Here is a 17,202-nt window from a genome sequence, read left to right on the forward strand (position 1 = left end):
TTTCTCACTATTATTATTAAATTACGAGGCATTATAGGTAATCTTATCTTACAATATTCTTACAGTTTTCACGCGCCGTGCGGCTTTTATTTTTCATTTATTTTTTTTAATGAAAAATAACAAATAAAATAATATCAAAAAGAATTACCAACAGTATATTATTAATATGTTATACATGTTATTCAAATCTCCATTCTGCCTTATGATTTTCGAGCAACTTTCATCCCGGACATTCGCACATACATTGTGAACATGACATAGCATGAGTAAGCATAATAATACACGACACTCACTGAACTCTGCTGCCATATAGCGAATGTATAAAATATCGTAAATATTTCTTTATTTATTTATCAACAGAAACAAAAGAAAATCAGGTGATTGATATTTCGCCAACCCTTCTGCATTGCGTGCGTACCGTGTCCGTATCCCTTTCTTCATCTCCGAGTTCAGGCGTAGTATTGGTACAGGTATGGGTACCGTTCTTCTGTACTGGGAGGTTGCACGGCTTAATCTTCAGATTTTTTTTTTTCTATCATAAAGTTTAAAAGTGTACAATCTTCAGACTCATGAGTAATACTAATAGAGTGTCTGAGCAATTAGCGACATGTGTCATTGCGAGCAGCCAGGCATGTCATTACTAAGTTAGCCCTTTTTAATATTTGAACTCTAATGCATTTGTGCTTTGCTTTTGTTTGTTGGCATCTATTATTAAATTTGGCATATAAAATAACTGGTTGAAATTGAAGTAAGGTCTATAAAACAGCTTAATCTTGTTTTGAACTGTCGCCTCGTCTCACAGCCTCGTCAGAAATGAAAAAATTTACTATAACAAATACCGTAGATCAGCGGTTCCCAAACTATGGACCCACTGGTGGGTCGCAAGAAAAATCTCAGTGGGTAGTGAAAAGATGTAGAAAGCTTTGATTAATCATACTGGTTGGTTATTAGCAGTGTTCCCTCTAAGGTGTGCGCGTGCACACAGGACAGCTTTCAGAGGCTGCGCACACGCATAGATTTACTGCACACAGACGTATTTCGATGTAATGTAACAATGTTCTCGATTGGCAGGTTGAGAAAGTTTGTTGTTGGCCCACTTATTACCCGGTTAGAACACCAAAATTTCTTCATTGGTTTTTGCACAAATATTATTCATTTCCAAAAAAGTGCGCACACACCAAAATTTCTGCGCACACATACTACAAAAAATTAGAGGGAACATTGGTTATTAGGATCGGTGACAAAGCAAATTTTGGAATAAACTGCAACTTTTTAATTTTCACGTCTAAAACTATCTGAAATCGAAATAAATATCAAGTCTATTATGGAAAATAGCAAAAAACAAGCTCATCTTTCTCACTAGCTTCACTGAAAATTCAATTTGAGAAAATAAATTTGTTTACTCCATCAATGTTTTATTAATTTATTAAAGTTAAATGGGTCGCCATAAGCTGTGGTAAAAAATAGTGGGTCCCAACTCTAAAAAGTTTTGGAACCACTGCCGTAGATAGCTTATTTTGAAAACTCCATAATACACCTACCGTAAATAAAAAATAAAGAATTCTGGAGAGGGAGCAAAACCTTTAAAAAAGTTTAAAACATGAGAAATATCATGTGCCAGCCCACGGCACACACAAAAAAATTACAAAAAACACAAACCTGGTTAAACGAGGCTTGGGACAGAAATAAACAAACAAAAGATACACGAATGTTTGAACTTTCGGACTGTTATACTTTTAAAACCCTCAGTAATGATGACTTTGTTTAGTGCCTTAATTTAAATGTCTTGGAAGAATGGAAATGTATATTCAATTTATAATCTTCTTGAAACTTACAATGTTCACTTATACAGCAATATACAGATATATGTTGTAAATAAAAGTTATATTTATTTTGCCCCATCCCTCAGTGATATTGCGATAAACCGAAGATCTTCGGGATCAAATGTAAATCTTGACAACTATTAACATTTTTCCAATTCCTCGAAATAATTTTACAATATGATCTGTTGATCATTACAAAATAAAACCCTCAACACCAGATTACTCTACAGCCTACATTTCTAATTTCAGCATCTCTGTGTATTAAGACTAAAGAAAAAAATAAACAAAAGGATGCATATCTTTAAAAAATGAATTGTGTGTGAGTATGCAGACATGTCTCCCTTTAATGAATGTTTGTATGTTGATCCTTTCAATAAACCATTATCTGCAATACTTTTTTTCGTTAATTTTTTTTTGTCTTTACATCTTGTGAATGTTCTGTTTCGTACTGCAGTCGGACTGCTGTCAGTCTGTCAATGTAGCATGCAAGACGGACCAGCTTTTATAATTGAAGTATTGTTTAATAATTTTTTAAGCCTTCAATCCAAATCCATTCTATACTTCTTTTCAAAGATTGATGTTGTAATAGCCGAATAAATTGGTCTCTAACTCTAATGGGATGAAATAAAGTGAATATGGGTAGCATCATCAGCTCAAACACTAAAAATAATAGTGAATATACTACAGATGGAAATGTAAATGCTACACCTGGCGAAAGAGATTTTGGATATATAGAGTTCGATGGAAGTGATGGCAAAACTTGCCCCACTTGTCAAGGCACGGGGCGAATTTCTAGACGTCAAGAAGATGAACTTGTGGCCCTAATTCCATATCATGACAAAAGACTAAAACCTCGCAGAACAACAATGTATGTTATGTTGGCCATCATTGTGTGCTTGATAATATGTGGACTTATACTGTTCTTCATTCTACCAAGATCTGTCAAAATAACAGAAGGAAAAATTGCGAACTACTCGGTGAATATAAACACCAATTTGTCATCCACGGTTATTATAGCTACCAACCAGTATAACATTACAAACACCAACTATTTTCACGTACAAATTACAAAAATTTCAGTTGAAGCATTTTTTGATCAAGTGCAAGTTGGCACTGGGAAGTTGAAGCACGGCCCTGTGGTTGTACCCCCATTAACAAACAACTTTCCTGTCAATATAACTGTTCAAATGACATTTGATAAAACTAATCAGTTAGACTTTATGAGTAGTTTGTGTACTAATGATAAGCGACGAGTGCATGATATTGTGATTAAATTTCAAGCAACACAAACGTCAAAGTATCTTTCCCATACTGAACAGGATACAATATCCTCATATAAGTACATAGATTGCAGTCCTACTCCCCCACCTCCTAAAGCTAAGAATAAGAAACCTTAATTGTCCAATTCATAATAATATTGGTACATCATTATTTTCCCATGAATTTCACTTTTCATTGTAACTCGTCTTGATATATGTATTCTGATGTCTCGCATTGATGTCATTCTTCTTATATTATTTTTTTTATCAATTTTGTGATAGGAAGTTAGTAAAATGATATACTTTGTATGCTTCAAACATTTACACCTACATTAGATTATTAGGATTTATTAACGGTGTAATAGGATTCTGAATATCTGACAAGACTGGTGCAATAATATATTTGTAGGCATGGTGGTTAAGTATTTCATATTATTGATCATTTTCAAGATTCAAACCATTTCAACTTAATTTCACCAAATAGCTCAAAACCACTTCTGATAGTGTAACTTTAATAGATATTTAAGTAGCCATTTATTTGATAAACCTTGGCCCTGTATTTTCTATTACAAGAGTAAAAAATAAAACATTAGTATGAATAGTTAATGTAATATTAATTTTGAAGCAATGTTCAATATGGCGGCAAACAAAAGCAGGAAGTTATCTGCATTACTTCATGGAGCCTTTATATTGATCAAGTGTTTGGATCTCTATTCTGATATCATGAACAATATGTTACACATGTATTGAATATCATGTAGAAATCTGCATGCAATGGTTAATTCTGTATTCACAGGTGTATCGATCTCTCTTTTTTTTTCCTCAAAAAGTTACCAGATATGCCTAATATTTTTTCATTTTGTTTTCATTAGCGTGTAATTTATGTCTCATTCTTACTGCCAAGGCGTTAGGGATCACTGCTTTGCTTGGAAGCATAATTTTGTGTAGTCAAATCAAATTGTCAGTAGTAAAACATTAGACATATTATATACTACATTTAGCTGCCTCATCAATGCATCGCTGCTGGGTATGTGGTATCATAACACTGCAGTAAAATATATCAAATTCAAATATCCAAGTCAAAAAAATTATGCAGTATTCGGCCTATGGTTCAAATTTTATATATTAATAACAGGAAATAATTTATTTAGAATGTGTCTTTATAAATTGTAATTCATGGAACATCGGTCTTATAGGTCTATTTAATCTATTTTTATAGTCATTTTTGGGATGTGTCAAATAATTCACCCAATAGTACTTTACAGACTATTCCAATTTAATAAATGACTGTAGTTTGAATGCCATTTTGCTGTAGCGAATTTTAATATCTTCTGATAGTCATTGTAAAAGCATTTTTATTCTGATAGTCATTGTAAAAGCATTTTTATTGTATTTATTATTCTCGATTGGCCCATATCTTTGTTACAGCAATCAGTACTTATTACTTAATATTAGTACATTAATTGCGATTACCTGGTATTTTCCAAGATCAATTTGTACTCAAATATCTTGATTGGTAAATACTACTAATTGGCATTTCTGCATAATCGGTGCTGTGATATTTGATCATAAGTAACATTCTGATGTACCATCTCATTATCTTTTTTTTTGTATTTTTGCTTGATAAGATGTGCATTTTTTGGACGTGAAGGACAGATAATCAGTTAACACTGTGATATAAGTAATGATACACTATGTTGGGGGAAGTCGATTTGTAAATAAGTTGTCCAGCTATTCATTGTCCAGAGAGAGGTATATACTACTTCAGCTTATCTCCAGAAAAAGATTTATGCACATTGTCATTACATTTACGTCAACTTGATTATTGTTAGTTCTAAATTTGTCAAACATTCGTGTGGATATTTTTATTAGCTTGCCTTGAACGTACATGAGAGAGTTTATTTATTTTTTATGTTACGGAAATGTCATTGTTGAATAACAACCATACTTTGAAAAATATCAGATGCTTGAATGTATGTTATCAACCTCACCGTATAAAATCATCAAACGAGACTGGCATCTTTAGTTTTAGGACCAGAATGGTGCTTGGGTTGTCACGTAAGCAATTCGCTATATGGCCACACTACCATATTATCTAGTGGCCGTTTCTTGTCATTCATGGGATGGAATGCATTCGTCTGACGCTAACGAAGTATAAACGCAATAATGCGCTTATTCTATTGAGTCACATTCGATATCAGACATCTCCAAGTGTCTTTCAATTGCAGTCAAAAATTGCGTCCAGTACGTTAATTTTCCTCACTTCTTGGTAGTTTCTTGGATGGAGAGAGTTCACACGCTCGTCAAACCAGAAAACAATGCGAATATGTATCAATAAAATTTAACAATAGGACCTTAAGATCTTCAGAGTCTGTTATCACCAAAACACGAGTACAAAAATAGTTGAACAGGTTCAAAAATCTAATATATATCATGAACGTATCAAAACTGCGAAAGACTAAGAAGTGCATTGGACGATTATAGTTGGGCCGTTTCCGTCATCTTTTTCAATAACTATTTTGGAATCTCCCTAATCTGAGATGCGACTTCATATTTGAGGTTACGAATCTTCTCACTATGAAAGTGTTTTGAAATATCTAGAACATAGGTTTTCAAAGTGCTCCGTACGGAGCCCCAGGGCTCCGCGAGAGTAACCCAGGGGCTCCGCGAGCTATTCGATTACTTTTCAAAATACTGACTTGGCTAATTTAAAACTGTTCCTAGAAGCAATACTAGCTTTGATGAAATTTGACAAATATGGCCTCGAAATATGGCAAAGGGGCGGAATTAAAAAATGACATTATTTATAAGCAGGAGTGCAGCCAGGATTCTTAAGAGGGAGGAGGTTCAAAATTGAAATCGGAAATTTACGCGCAACATTCTTGACGATTCAAAAAAAACGGATAACGAGATCTCTGTTGCGTAAAATATTCAATTCATGACCGATGCGAGCATCTAAAGGGTCTTGTAATGATTTAATTGTGCTCATCGTTACTCACATTCGATTCGAAATTACTATTAGGATTACTAAAATGATAAAATACTAGTCTAAAATAACATAAACTGCGTGATAAACTGCTAACTATAAATAAAATGGAGTCGTATTTTTGCGATCTTGGGATTTGTTAAACTTTATTTGTTCTTTCGCACTCGAGATTATTTTTAAGCAAGATGTCGCCGTTTGAAAAATCACAAGGTCTTGGCAAAATACGAACGATAGAAATTTATTTTAGTGCATGCGGCTCTGTCGGTAGTTTCAGAAAGGAAAAATGGTACATCGCACGCATAATTAAATGACTGTGTTTCAATTTCGCAGTTACTACGATGAATAACCGAAAACCTAACATAACACCAAATTTTATGATTTTCGATGTCTGTAACAGCGTTTTTATTCTGACGTGAGTCTGCTGAAACAAAACTTATAGTGTTATCTTCCATTTTAAGTTTTAGTTCTAATATTTTAGAAGGCCGCTTTTTAATCAAGAAATTTGAATTGCAGATTTACCTCTTTATTAACTATTATTTATAGCATTTCGTCGCCGATGATTATAATATGGTAACATGTTTTTCACATTGAACTCATAATTCCCCACGAGAAAGAAAAAGCAATTATCGTCGTCATTGTGGAACAAACATGCATATGCCGAAGGAAATTTTTTATTTAGGGAGAATAAACACCGGCGTAAAGATGTTTGAGGTTCAAAAACACGCCATGCTGACGAAAACAATCGGCGATTGTAACAAAATGCAATCGCGCACGTTATTAGCAGCCTTTTAAGTCTTCCAAAAATGTCAAGAGGGGAAAAGATTCGACCCCTAATTTATTAATATGTTTGTCATGTGTCAAATTTATAGCTTTAGTATATTATACAATTTATCTTTGAAATTTAGATTTATTTATGACTTGTATTAACCCTATTAAAAGTGTTTAGTATTTAAATTGGGTAAAGTACGTTTAACTTACTCAGGAATATTAATCAGAAAGTAACAATTTTAACATTTATTTTGGGGCTCCGTGAATAATAGTCAACCTTTTCAAGGGCTCCGCAACGCCAAAAGTTTGAGAACCCCTGATTCTAGAATATTATAATATAATGTAACAAAATTGAGGTACATATTACCCAATACTCGTATGGTATGCACAAAAATTTGATCAGTGTAAAGAACATTGAGATAATATTAAAGAATCTAGTGGAAAGAGATCAATCAGATTCGCATAGTCACAAAAATCAAGTGCGGATATGCTAGCACGTGAATATTGTTTGCTTAGCCATGTTAACAAAATATCTGTTGTTGAAATAAGAGCGTTGGTGACCCGAACACATTCTTCGTATACAACATGTTCGTAGGAATAATGCGTCATCCCGTGCTTGTTTTCGCGTGACCAAGTGACAATCACGAGACCTGTAACATTTGTAATAGCGGTAAATCATTTACAAAATCGCCAGCAATGGCTCGCCGTTTCGAACATTTTTCATCTTTTGGGTACCTTCATTGTTGTTATCCCCCAGACGGCCATTTACACATAAATTCGATTGCACTAATTTTCAAACGAAATACCAAAGGTTTGAGTGAAGGTCAATCGAGCGCGTGTGGAATGCTGACATTTCAATGGTTTACGTTTCTAACACTCTTCTATCGTTGTTGAATTTAGCTAGCGCTTCTGGCGCAACCTTTCTCCCATTTCCCGCTCATCCGGCAATCTCGAACTCCTCGCCATCCGACGATCAATGGCTTTCATTTGGATTTCTCCCCCTCACGCAATCATATTTTTTTACTAAGCCCCTACTAATCCGTTCGAATGTCGGAAGGAGAAAGTTAACCCCAGCTGGCCGTAAGTCATTATTTTAGGGCTTTTTATTAACAATAATTAAAAATTAGGTTTTATTTATTGCGTTCAGCCTCTATATATTCTGAAAATTAAGTTATTCAAGTCAGAACCCACACGCATGAACATTTCTAAACAGTCGATGAACATAGGCCGTGTTTCCTTGTTTCACTTGTTCTTTATCATTTACTGGACTTCACATTGACTTGTAACCTAAACAGAAAACAATCATAATTTTCTTTGTGAGCAGTCCGGCCTTGCAGTCTCGTCCGCACCTTCCGATTATATTTTTGTTTTATGATCATTATTTCTGTACTACAATTTAACGGTATTCAGAAATAAATTCCTGTATTTTCTATGTTAGAACTATATGTATTGAATGTGCCACGATGAGAATCATGCGTTGTTCACGTTCTTGACTTTGCAACCCCGTCCACATTCCTCGTTACGATAGCTCAGTTGTGTGGGCGGTTTGCGTCACAGATTTTTAATCACGATTGTTGTGATGAGCTGATAAATATTCAACCCAACAGTTGTCAAGTTTATGAATATGAGAGATACGGTCAACCCTAGACGTGTTCAATTGCACGCTTTTACATGAGATGCAAATGTGAAACATAACGTATTTTTCTTCAATTTTGTATTCGATAGAGGAACTCTCATTTCAAATGTCAAGACTTTAGAAATAAATAGGGTTACCATATTTTTTTGACTTCAAAGCGGGACGCCTCCAATAACACGAGCCCTTAGCTGTGATTCTGAAACTTTACAGTTTCCGATTTTACAACATAGGCCTACATTTAAAGCCATCCCGGCTGTCTTCATTGATCATATTGTCATCGACATTTAATGCGCATATTATATTCTCTGTCTAAATATCGAGTTGGGTTCAGTTCGAAAAATAGAAAGGAATAGACGCTAACGATACAAATGATCCGAATTTACATTTTTTATGTACAGCAAAAGGAATAAAGAATAATGAAATAGTCTGCCGTTTTCAAGCATTGAGATTTGCTTATTGCTCAAGCATGCTTTTCTGTAGATAACGCCTTCAAAAAGAACGTGAACGTCCGAACGGAACCAATTAGAATTGATTTTACATGTGATACGTTCGCTAACACTGTTAGTGGGAAACAACGAAACAAACAAAATAACGCATTCACAGTCAGTAAGTAAGCTAGCGTTGCGCTACACAGCAAAAACAATAACGAGAATAATATGTCCGTTTATTATGCTGGATGGCTGAACGCCAAAGCGGGACTTTTGGCTGACTTATCGGGACGGCGGGACAAGACGCTAAAAATCGGGACTGTCCCGCCTATAGCGGGACGTATGGAAAGCCTAGAAATGAATAAAAGTAATAGTCTTCAATTTCAAAGCAATTTATCCAATAACCGTCGTTGCAATAACTGAACAGAAAGGCGATGTTTTCATAACAACGAGAAGAAGCGAACAACAACATAATAACAAAGCGATCCATATCCACTTCCTGTCCAATGAAAGGTTATTTTAAACTCTCCCATAGTATAAAATGATAACAATACCGAAAAGAAACATACAAGATAGAAATTCAGAGAAAGTAGCCAAAAAGGGGTGTGAAAATACAAATAAAACAGTGATAAATTCGGAGACCTATTAGTCCGGGCATTCTATTTCAGGTAATAATATATATTTCAGCTTGTTGTTGGTAGTTGAGGAGGAAAAGATTTATTCTGTCGTAACACGACGAATACAACGGTAGCGCCTCAACTGCATCAATCCCCAGAGTATTTGTTAAAAAAAATCTTCTAGTTGCTATGAAAAAAATCGCTTTTCTCATCAACTACAGGACCAATTTCTTTGAAATTATCAGTGATTGAAGATTGTATTTTTCGCTTTCATGCATATTCTGAAATAAACCATCATTACTCTGTAACAAACAATCCGCTCTAAGTGCAAACCTATGGCTAATTTTTTTTTATCCTTCATAAAGAATTTACCGAAAGCATAGCCACACGCACTCACTCAGAAATAAAGAAGTTTTTCTCCAAGTCGAAGTTACGGGCGACTACCAAAGTACCAGAAGCTACCAAGACTTTAACGAATTGCACTCTTGATAGCCGGCTTGTTTCTGTTTTTCCTCCCCCAGGGCAACAACGTCCTTTTCAGAAGGGATCCAAGAGCCTTTCAGAGATCCATCGAGCCTGGTTTTTGTGATAGGCTAGAGCTACACAGACGTCAAAAATCGTCATTCAATTCGTTGCTCGAATTTCAAATCTCAAAATGATACTACTGTACCTAGAAGTCGGAAGCATGCTTTATGAAAATCTCGATTTGTTGTCCATGCGTCCTCAACTGCATATACAATGCAAGTTTTCCGTTTTTATCTGGCTGATACTCCATGCCAGAGTTGAAGAGAATGAATTTATCTTTATTAATATATATGATGACGATATGATAGCTCCGAGATAACAATAATCCGTCAGCTATGAGATATATATTTTATATTTTCACCAGCTTTACGTGGCTATGAGTTTAAAAGTATACCATGGGCGATGTCAGTTGATTGAGCACAAAAGGAATTACATTTTGAAAGTGAATGTAGCTTAATCAATTTGTGATTCATGACAATAACAGAAAATACAGGCTGTGCGACAAATAATCGCGTTTGGTCGATAATGATACCCCGTTTCCATGGTAACCAGGTATTCTGTTATCAAGGGAAATTGTCAAAATGCACTTCTGATCATATTCTTCACTTCTTATATACACATCGGTTCACTTGTCTTAAAAATATCCCTTTATAAAGTATCGTTCATTTCACTTAAAGAAATACGGACGATGCCTCGTTTCCATGGCAACGAGGTATTTTCTCGGATGGCACCATATCCAAAATTGATCAGGGATGCTACTGTACACGTGTGCCAAGTTTCATGCTTGCTTCCAAAAGTGCATGATTTTACCTCTTATCCGCCGGACTATTATAAAGTACAGTTAGTTAGTTGTGTTAATAATTACTCATCTCGGCGGTTGCCGCGTCGTGCTCAAAGTTTAGAAGATGCTCACTGTCGCACCTCTGATTACCCTTCGCGTATTCACAGGTTCGAATTCCGTGGCAACAATTATGGGCATGAAGCTTGCTAAACTTCCACCTCGTAGGTTACTTCACAAAATCGCTGGTCGGTTATAGCTTATAGTCCAGTGGTTCTTAAAGTATGGGTCGCGACCCAAACATGGGTCGCGGAAGGTTTAAAAATGGAATTTAAATGCAAGGGCAATCTAAGAGGAGAAGTACGAATTTCCAGCTTTCCCAATGTTTCAATTTAGCTTCTAAACTCTGGTATTTAAAAATAATGAAATATAAAATTTCATTCACGAAAAGAACTGTCTTGAGCTCATTGTTACATCACAATTCTGATATGCCAGTCACGTGTATTATTTTTATGGTATCGGTAAACATGCACGTCGCTTGTCGTTGTGTTGACCGCATGGAATGTCGTCTTAGTGGATTAAAATAACCAAAAATGGGTGTCTTTTTGGTAATGAAAATTGTAATAGACGACGCAATGAAAAAGCTCGCTTCTCGACATTAGATTATTCAATATCTAGAGAAAATGTGACTTCATCTCGAGGCACCATTTACTGCGAACGAAGCAGTGCGTGCACATGTGACGAGTAAAAAGTTGTAACCGAAGGCCAGCTAGGATGTCGTGTTTGCGACGGACAGCGGACGCCTTTTCTGCTACAATTCGCGACAAGGCACTTGTGCGAGCGAGGATATTTGGCACTGACGGTTATCAAAACTAAGCTCGCAATCGCTTCGATACCCGTGACAACTTGCGTATTGCGTTAAGTAAAATAGAGCTGTGTATTGAAGATATAATGAAAAAGGAAATTTCAGTTTCATCAATCTCACTGAGTCAATGGACTGTTTCTAATAAATAGTTGTTTGTATTTGAGACAAACTGTACTAACATTAAAAACACATTTTGCGTTTTTTAGGATTGGGTCGCGAGTATTCATAAAACTCAGATTTGGGTCGCGCTTGAAAAAGTTTAAGAACCACTGTTATAGTCACTTGGGTTATGGCTTCCTCCGTTATCACGTTCGATAATCTGAAGCAATTTACTGGTTTTAATTATTCTCATACACGGATGACCAGACGAGAGGCCGTGGGTTGTATATTCAAGTTGTCTTATAGGCTGTCCTCTTTTATCCAATACCCAAAAATTGTAATAAATGTGTACCTGCCTCAGTGCCTCCGACTGCCTTTGTCGGGTCGGGTAGACGCCGCACAATCTAGCTTTCTACAATGCAACTGTGCTAGTTGAGGTATTAGTGAATTTTCCATGTAAGGCATGTTATTCGCGTCTAAACCAGCCCCATCTTGAAAACACTCAATACTAGACCAATTTATTTCTTTTTATATTTGAATTATTACATGACACTACACACGTTTCTTTTTTGTACCAGAAAAAATTGGCCACTAGTAGCTTATATGTTTTAAAGGTACAACAGCCATAAAGTTCAATACATCCGCGTTTTTTGTTTGTTTATGTCTGGCCCAAGCCTTGTTTAACGAAGTTTGTGTTTTGTTGTGTGTGCTGGTAAGCGAGCACAAGACATTTTTCTCACTTTAAACTTTGTTAAAGGTTTTGTTCGCTCTCCAGATTCCTCCATTTTTTAATTTGAGTGTAATATGGGATTTCAAAATAAACTATATATCTACTTGAAACACGCCCCTCCAGTTACGACAGTGTCGCTGCTCGATAACCAGTTTTGGTTCCCCGCGACTTCCCTTCTCCGGTAATGGGAATATCATTTTTTCCTTGTATTTTTCGCATGTTTTTGTCTTTTACTGGTTGGAAGAAATAAACTTGACAATGCACACTTGGTACTGGGTGCCTAACGCTGCCCAAAAATTACCATACACAAATATTTTCTGACAACTGGTGGACTGGGAATTTATGAACCTTTCCCCGGGCCTTGATTATTGTAACTAAACTAAAGGTCCTCGGAAGACACAATGCCAATTAGGTGATTTGATTTACAACAATTTTTTGAAAACACAACTGATAACTGAAAAACAACACGCAAAACTACCAAAAAGAGGCAATGTTTACAACCACGCCACGCCTGAATATCTGAGCGAAGTGTCTGAGTGGCGGCATAAATTTCAATTGTTACGTCATTGTTAACTTATTGCTGATTTATAATTGTTACGGAAATAAACAAGGAAATCAATGCCTGGGAAAACATCCATATCCAACATCCTCGGCGAGTAGGCTGGTACCAAACAAAGCGTATATATAATACAAGAGAGCTACGCCCAAATATACGGACACGTCCGTTCGCAGTACAGCACGGTTTACCGTACCGTCAGATCACAGTCTACAAATATATTCACACCAAGCGAAGCAGTACAGTCGGACACAAAATGGCGCCCGATGTCCGCAGAACGTTCGGTGACGTCATAGCAAACAAAAGCAATTCTCACAGAGCTAACAGAAATATTTGAAATAAATATAAAAGTAATAGCCTTCTGGAGAAAATTTTTATCTGTAACCACTGAAAATTTCAGAGCAATTGGTCCAGTAATCAAAGAGAAAAACGACTTATTAGACTTTCCACTAGGTGTCCAAAAAGTGTCAAAGAACAAGAACAACAACATAATATTGAAACGGCTATGTCCACTACGTGTCCAATATGCGAGGTAACGCTCAGACCAGAGACAATGCATAACAACAAGACGTCAAGCTGCCTTTGTTTATTTATTATAATTTAACGTGAATCTGTTGGCCACGATCTGACATCTAGTGGTAGTTTACTACTTACCGTCGTCTGCACAACTTTTTCGCAGCGGAACGCGGGTAGGCTGGCGTTTTCAGTAAGAAAACCTTGACGAATCTTTGCAATAATGGAGAACAAGTATGCGGGAAGTAGTAGAGAAAGGCGTTAATGGTAAGATATACCGGAATATCATCACACGAAAAGCATCTGTTCAAAATATCATCAAGGAAAGCCTCAAATGGTGAGGCACTGTACCGGTATCAATGGACCTAGCCTATGCCAGAAACAGCCGTGGACCAAATTACCAATAGCGATCAATTCGTTCGCCGTAAGTAGTTTTGCGTCTAAATTAATTTAGTTACCGATGTTTTTGTATCATATAGTTTGCTCATTCGGTATTCATATCCAGCTGCACCAGGACATTAAATTACTCCATACGGTATGTTAACGCAGCTGGTTTACAAATAAGTAATATAGTTGTTTTGCAGATATTCATCATTCAGGTTTAGTGAACCAGAGTAACTGTACAATACGCTGCGGTACAGTTAGTCTGCATGTTCAGTTTTTCAAAAAAAATGGGGAAACTGAACATCAGATATATTCAGAACAGGTGTAAAGTTTTAAGAGTTGTATTTGTATCCTTTTTGCTCTTTGAAATTGGTGAGATTGAAGAACAGCCTGCTTGGTTAACAAAAATAGCAAAATATAATGACATGATCAAACATTTTAAGATATATATGTACAATAATTGACTGTCGATGCATGTGTATTGTACTGGTAAAATGTTTTATAATATATTCCAATGAAAAAATAGTTTTCGGTAATAAACCGAGAAAGGTTGTTTTTCATAAGTGCAAAATTGATGCAAGCAGTTATTGACTTTTCCCCATTTTTTGTTTACAGAGACTGCTGTTGATATTTGATCTTCAATATGCCAAAAAAGAATGCACTCTATGCTGTGGCAGTATGCTGTCTTTGTGATTGAGGTATTGCTCGATGCCTTTTTTGTGCATGCCTCAACATTTATACTGCTATACACTACCAGGCCAGCGGTTCCCAATCAAGGGCCCGTGGCACATAAAGTTGTTGGAGGGGGCCACCAGTAGGTTATTTCAGTGTGTCTTCCATTGTTGAGCATGTAGTGTTTGAACATAATAGGATTAGGAATCTACCAATGAAAATAACACTATAAATACCACTGAAATATTAAACAATGCCATGGGAAGGGAATTATATTTTATTACTGGCATCGCACAAATTGATAGGCTTCACTTTTTTTTTCAAATTCCAATACACAGCTAATATACAAGATTTAAAATTTACTTTCAAAATATCACAATTCACCTAATTTTATACTGGAAAACATTTGGTGCTTCTAACCAACTTCTATTGTAGATACAGTATCTGAAAGTGAGCTCAATTTAGTCTTGAACCAATTTCTTTGATTTGTTGATTAAGCTTCCATCAAAGTAATGAGATGTCTACAGTTTAGGGAATAGCCATTTTCATGTCAATGTTGTGCAGTCGATAGTGTCCTGTTTTGCGTGGAATAAACACCTGCATCGAGATAATATTTTCATGTGAAGAACACTCTCATAGCAGAGGAATTTGCAAAATGTGAGCCGTCTATGTTTTCTTGTAACAGATTGTCTTCACTTTTTACGACATTAAAATATAATGGACCACTCCCTTGTCAATTATGATCCATGACAATCAAATGTAAATTCATTATAATTCTGCCACTTGTTCATCTTGCAGCATCAAATTTGACCAGGATCTCTTCCAGTCCCTAAATTAATGTGTAAAATATTTACTCATAAAAAGTAATGACAAAAAATCTTTGTAAGTTGGAAAATACTGTACAATTTCTGTACAATATTTCTAATGGAACAATCGTCAATAATATCATAAAACTTGCTATATAGTCTATTATATAGTAGATTCTTGAGACTTATTCATTTATTTTGTTATATCATCTGCCAGCAATTCAATGATTATAATAATTAATACTCGTAAATTTCCTGCCTTCATTTTGGTAATAGAAGCACAAATGTTTGAGGTAAAATAAAAACAATGCTGACACAGAAACATGTGGTTTATATGGAATACAAGTATTGCAAATTGTCTTACATTGTGCTTTTCCTGAAGTCAGATAATGGGTCATTATTCATGTAATGACAGACCATGTGTTGTATCAAACATTTGTCCATGAATTTATCCATGATCGCAACAACTGATATCTATTTGAAATCAATTATAAAGTATGTTTTACGTGATTATCATTGGTATGGACATTTCAAGTTTTAGAATAACTAAATAAACAATTTTAGTAATACATGTCGAAATTTAGGTACAGTTTGCAAAGGTTACTTCACAATCAGCCAACAAAAGTAGCGGTAAACTATATTATACATGATCTGAAATATGATTTTCTTTCCCAGGCCTTTCAATGGATTTACCAACATTGATACTCACATCAACTATGCACATATGTGTAAATGCGGAATTGTTCGCTTCAACCTTCGATGTGTTTTTAATGATCCCATAATACAGTAATATGGCAAAAGTTCGCATGCTCCAGTTTCGATATTTTGACAACAAAATTTGTAGAAGAGCATGGACTAATAGATCAAAGCGACTGATTTTAGTATAGACTGGAAGATCGTGATAAGATCGAAGTCACCCGCTATCAAAATGAACATATTTACTTAATTTTCAGGCGCATTGGGACCGTGTTTATTTAAATATAATTATCAGTATGTAAAAAGTATATACCGGTATGTATGCTCAATTTTCAGTTTTTATTGAAAGTTGCTAATTACTATTCTGACAAACTGTCAGATGAACTCTTATGCACAAGTTTGAACTGAAATATTCAATTTCTATAAAGTTTTGTTGTAATGGAGTATTTCAAATAGTCTTAACATCCCTTTCATAAGTATTTTTTGTTGATGATTATGATTAGGCCTATAATATTGTCATAAATCATCAAAAACCTCACAGAGAAATGACTTCATATTAGATTTCTTACACGTTACGTCACGTTTTTAGGTATTTTGCTTAGTAGATACCATGTTAATTAGATTAGACTACTGCCAGGTACAATATGAATCATTAAAAATACAGTACGGTAGATTCTGTCGTATAGGTGCCATTAAAATCTTTCAAAACCGTGAGGCTATATGGCTACTCTGCTGCAGTAAAATACAGGTTCGGTACTGGGTAACGTACGGGTACCGCGTGGCAGCCATTTTAAATCAACAAGTAGTAAGTTAATACCTCTTTTGTCAATCAGATAAATTTGTCAAACCCTCTTCGAATTCATCAGAATAAATATGAAAACTCCATCCCGTACTTCTGACAACGGAAAAGCGCGGTAACAACGCTAGCGCCCTCCGTGGAAAGTCCAAAGTAGTAAACTACCACTAGATGGTGTAGGTGACGACGTAAAAGTATGGTGCTTGTCATCTTGTTGTTATGTAAAATCTATGCTCAGACAATGTACGCCGTCTTGTGCCTATTG

At 35.6% G+C, this 17,202-nt stretch overlaps 1 protein-coding gene and 2 long non-coding RNA genes across 3 annotated transcripts; 2 read left to right on the plus strand and 1 right to left on the minus strand.

Annotated features, from left to right (window-relative positions):
• The first annotated feature begins 2,175 nt into the window (after positions 1-2,175).
• Positions 2,176-5,044, plus strand: LOC120347649 (transmembrane protein 106B-like). Its single transcript, XM_039417696.2, has one exon. The coding sequence runs from the start codon at positions 2,459-2,461 to the stop codon at positions 3,218-3,220; it is 762 nt and encodes a 253-aa protein (XP_039273630.2). The 5' UTR covers positions 2,176-2,458; the 3' UTR covers positions 3,221-5,044.
• Positions 5,045-13,618: 8,574 nt separating this feature from the next.
• Positions 13,619-16,585, plus strand: LOC144429875 (uncharacterized). The gene is made up of 3 exons (XR_013479135.1): positions 13,619-14,007; positions 14,583-15,296; positions 16,121-16,585. It is a non-coding gene; the product is annotated as an uncharacterized LOC144429875 (long non-coding RNA).
• On the minus strand, positions 15,295-17,095 carry LOC120336932 (uncharacterized). Its single transcript, XR_013479134.1, has 3 exons — positions 16,959-17,095; positions 15,810-15,919; positions 15,295-15,468 (listed from the first exon to the last, which is right to left on the minus strand). It is a non-coding gene; the product is annotated as an uncharacterized LOC120336932 (long non-coding RNA).
• Positions 17,096-17,202: the final 107 nt, after the last annotated feature.

This window comes from Styela clava, chromosome 11 (assembly GCF_964204865.1).
Source record: "Styela clava chromosome 11, kaStyClav1.hap1.2, whole genome shotgun sequence".
Lineage (NCBI taxonomy): Eukaryota > Metazoa > Chordata > Ascidiacea > Stolidobranchia > Styelidae > Styela > Styela clava.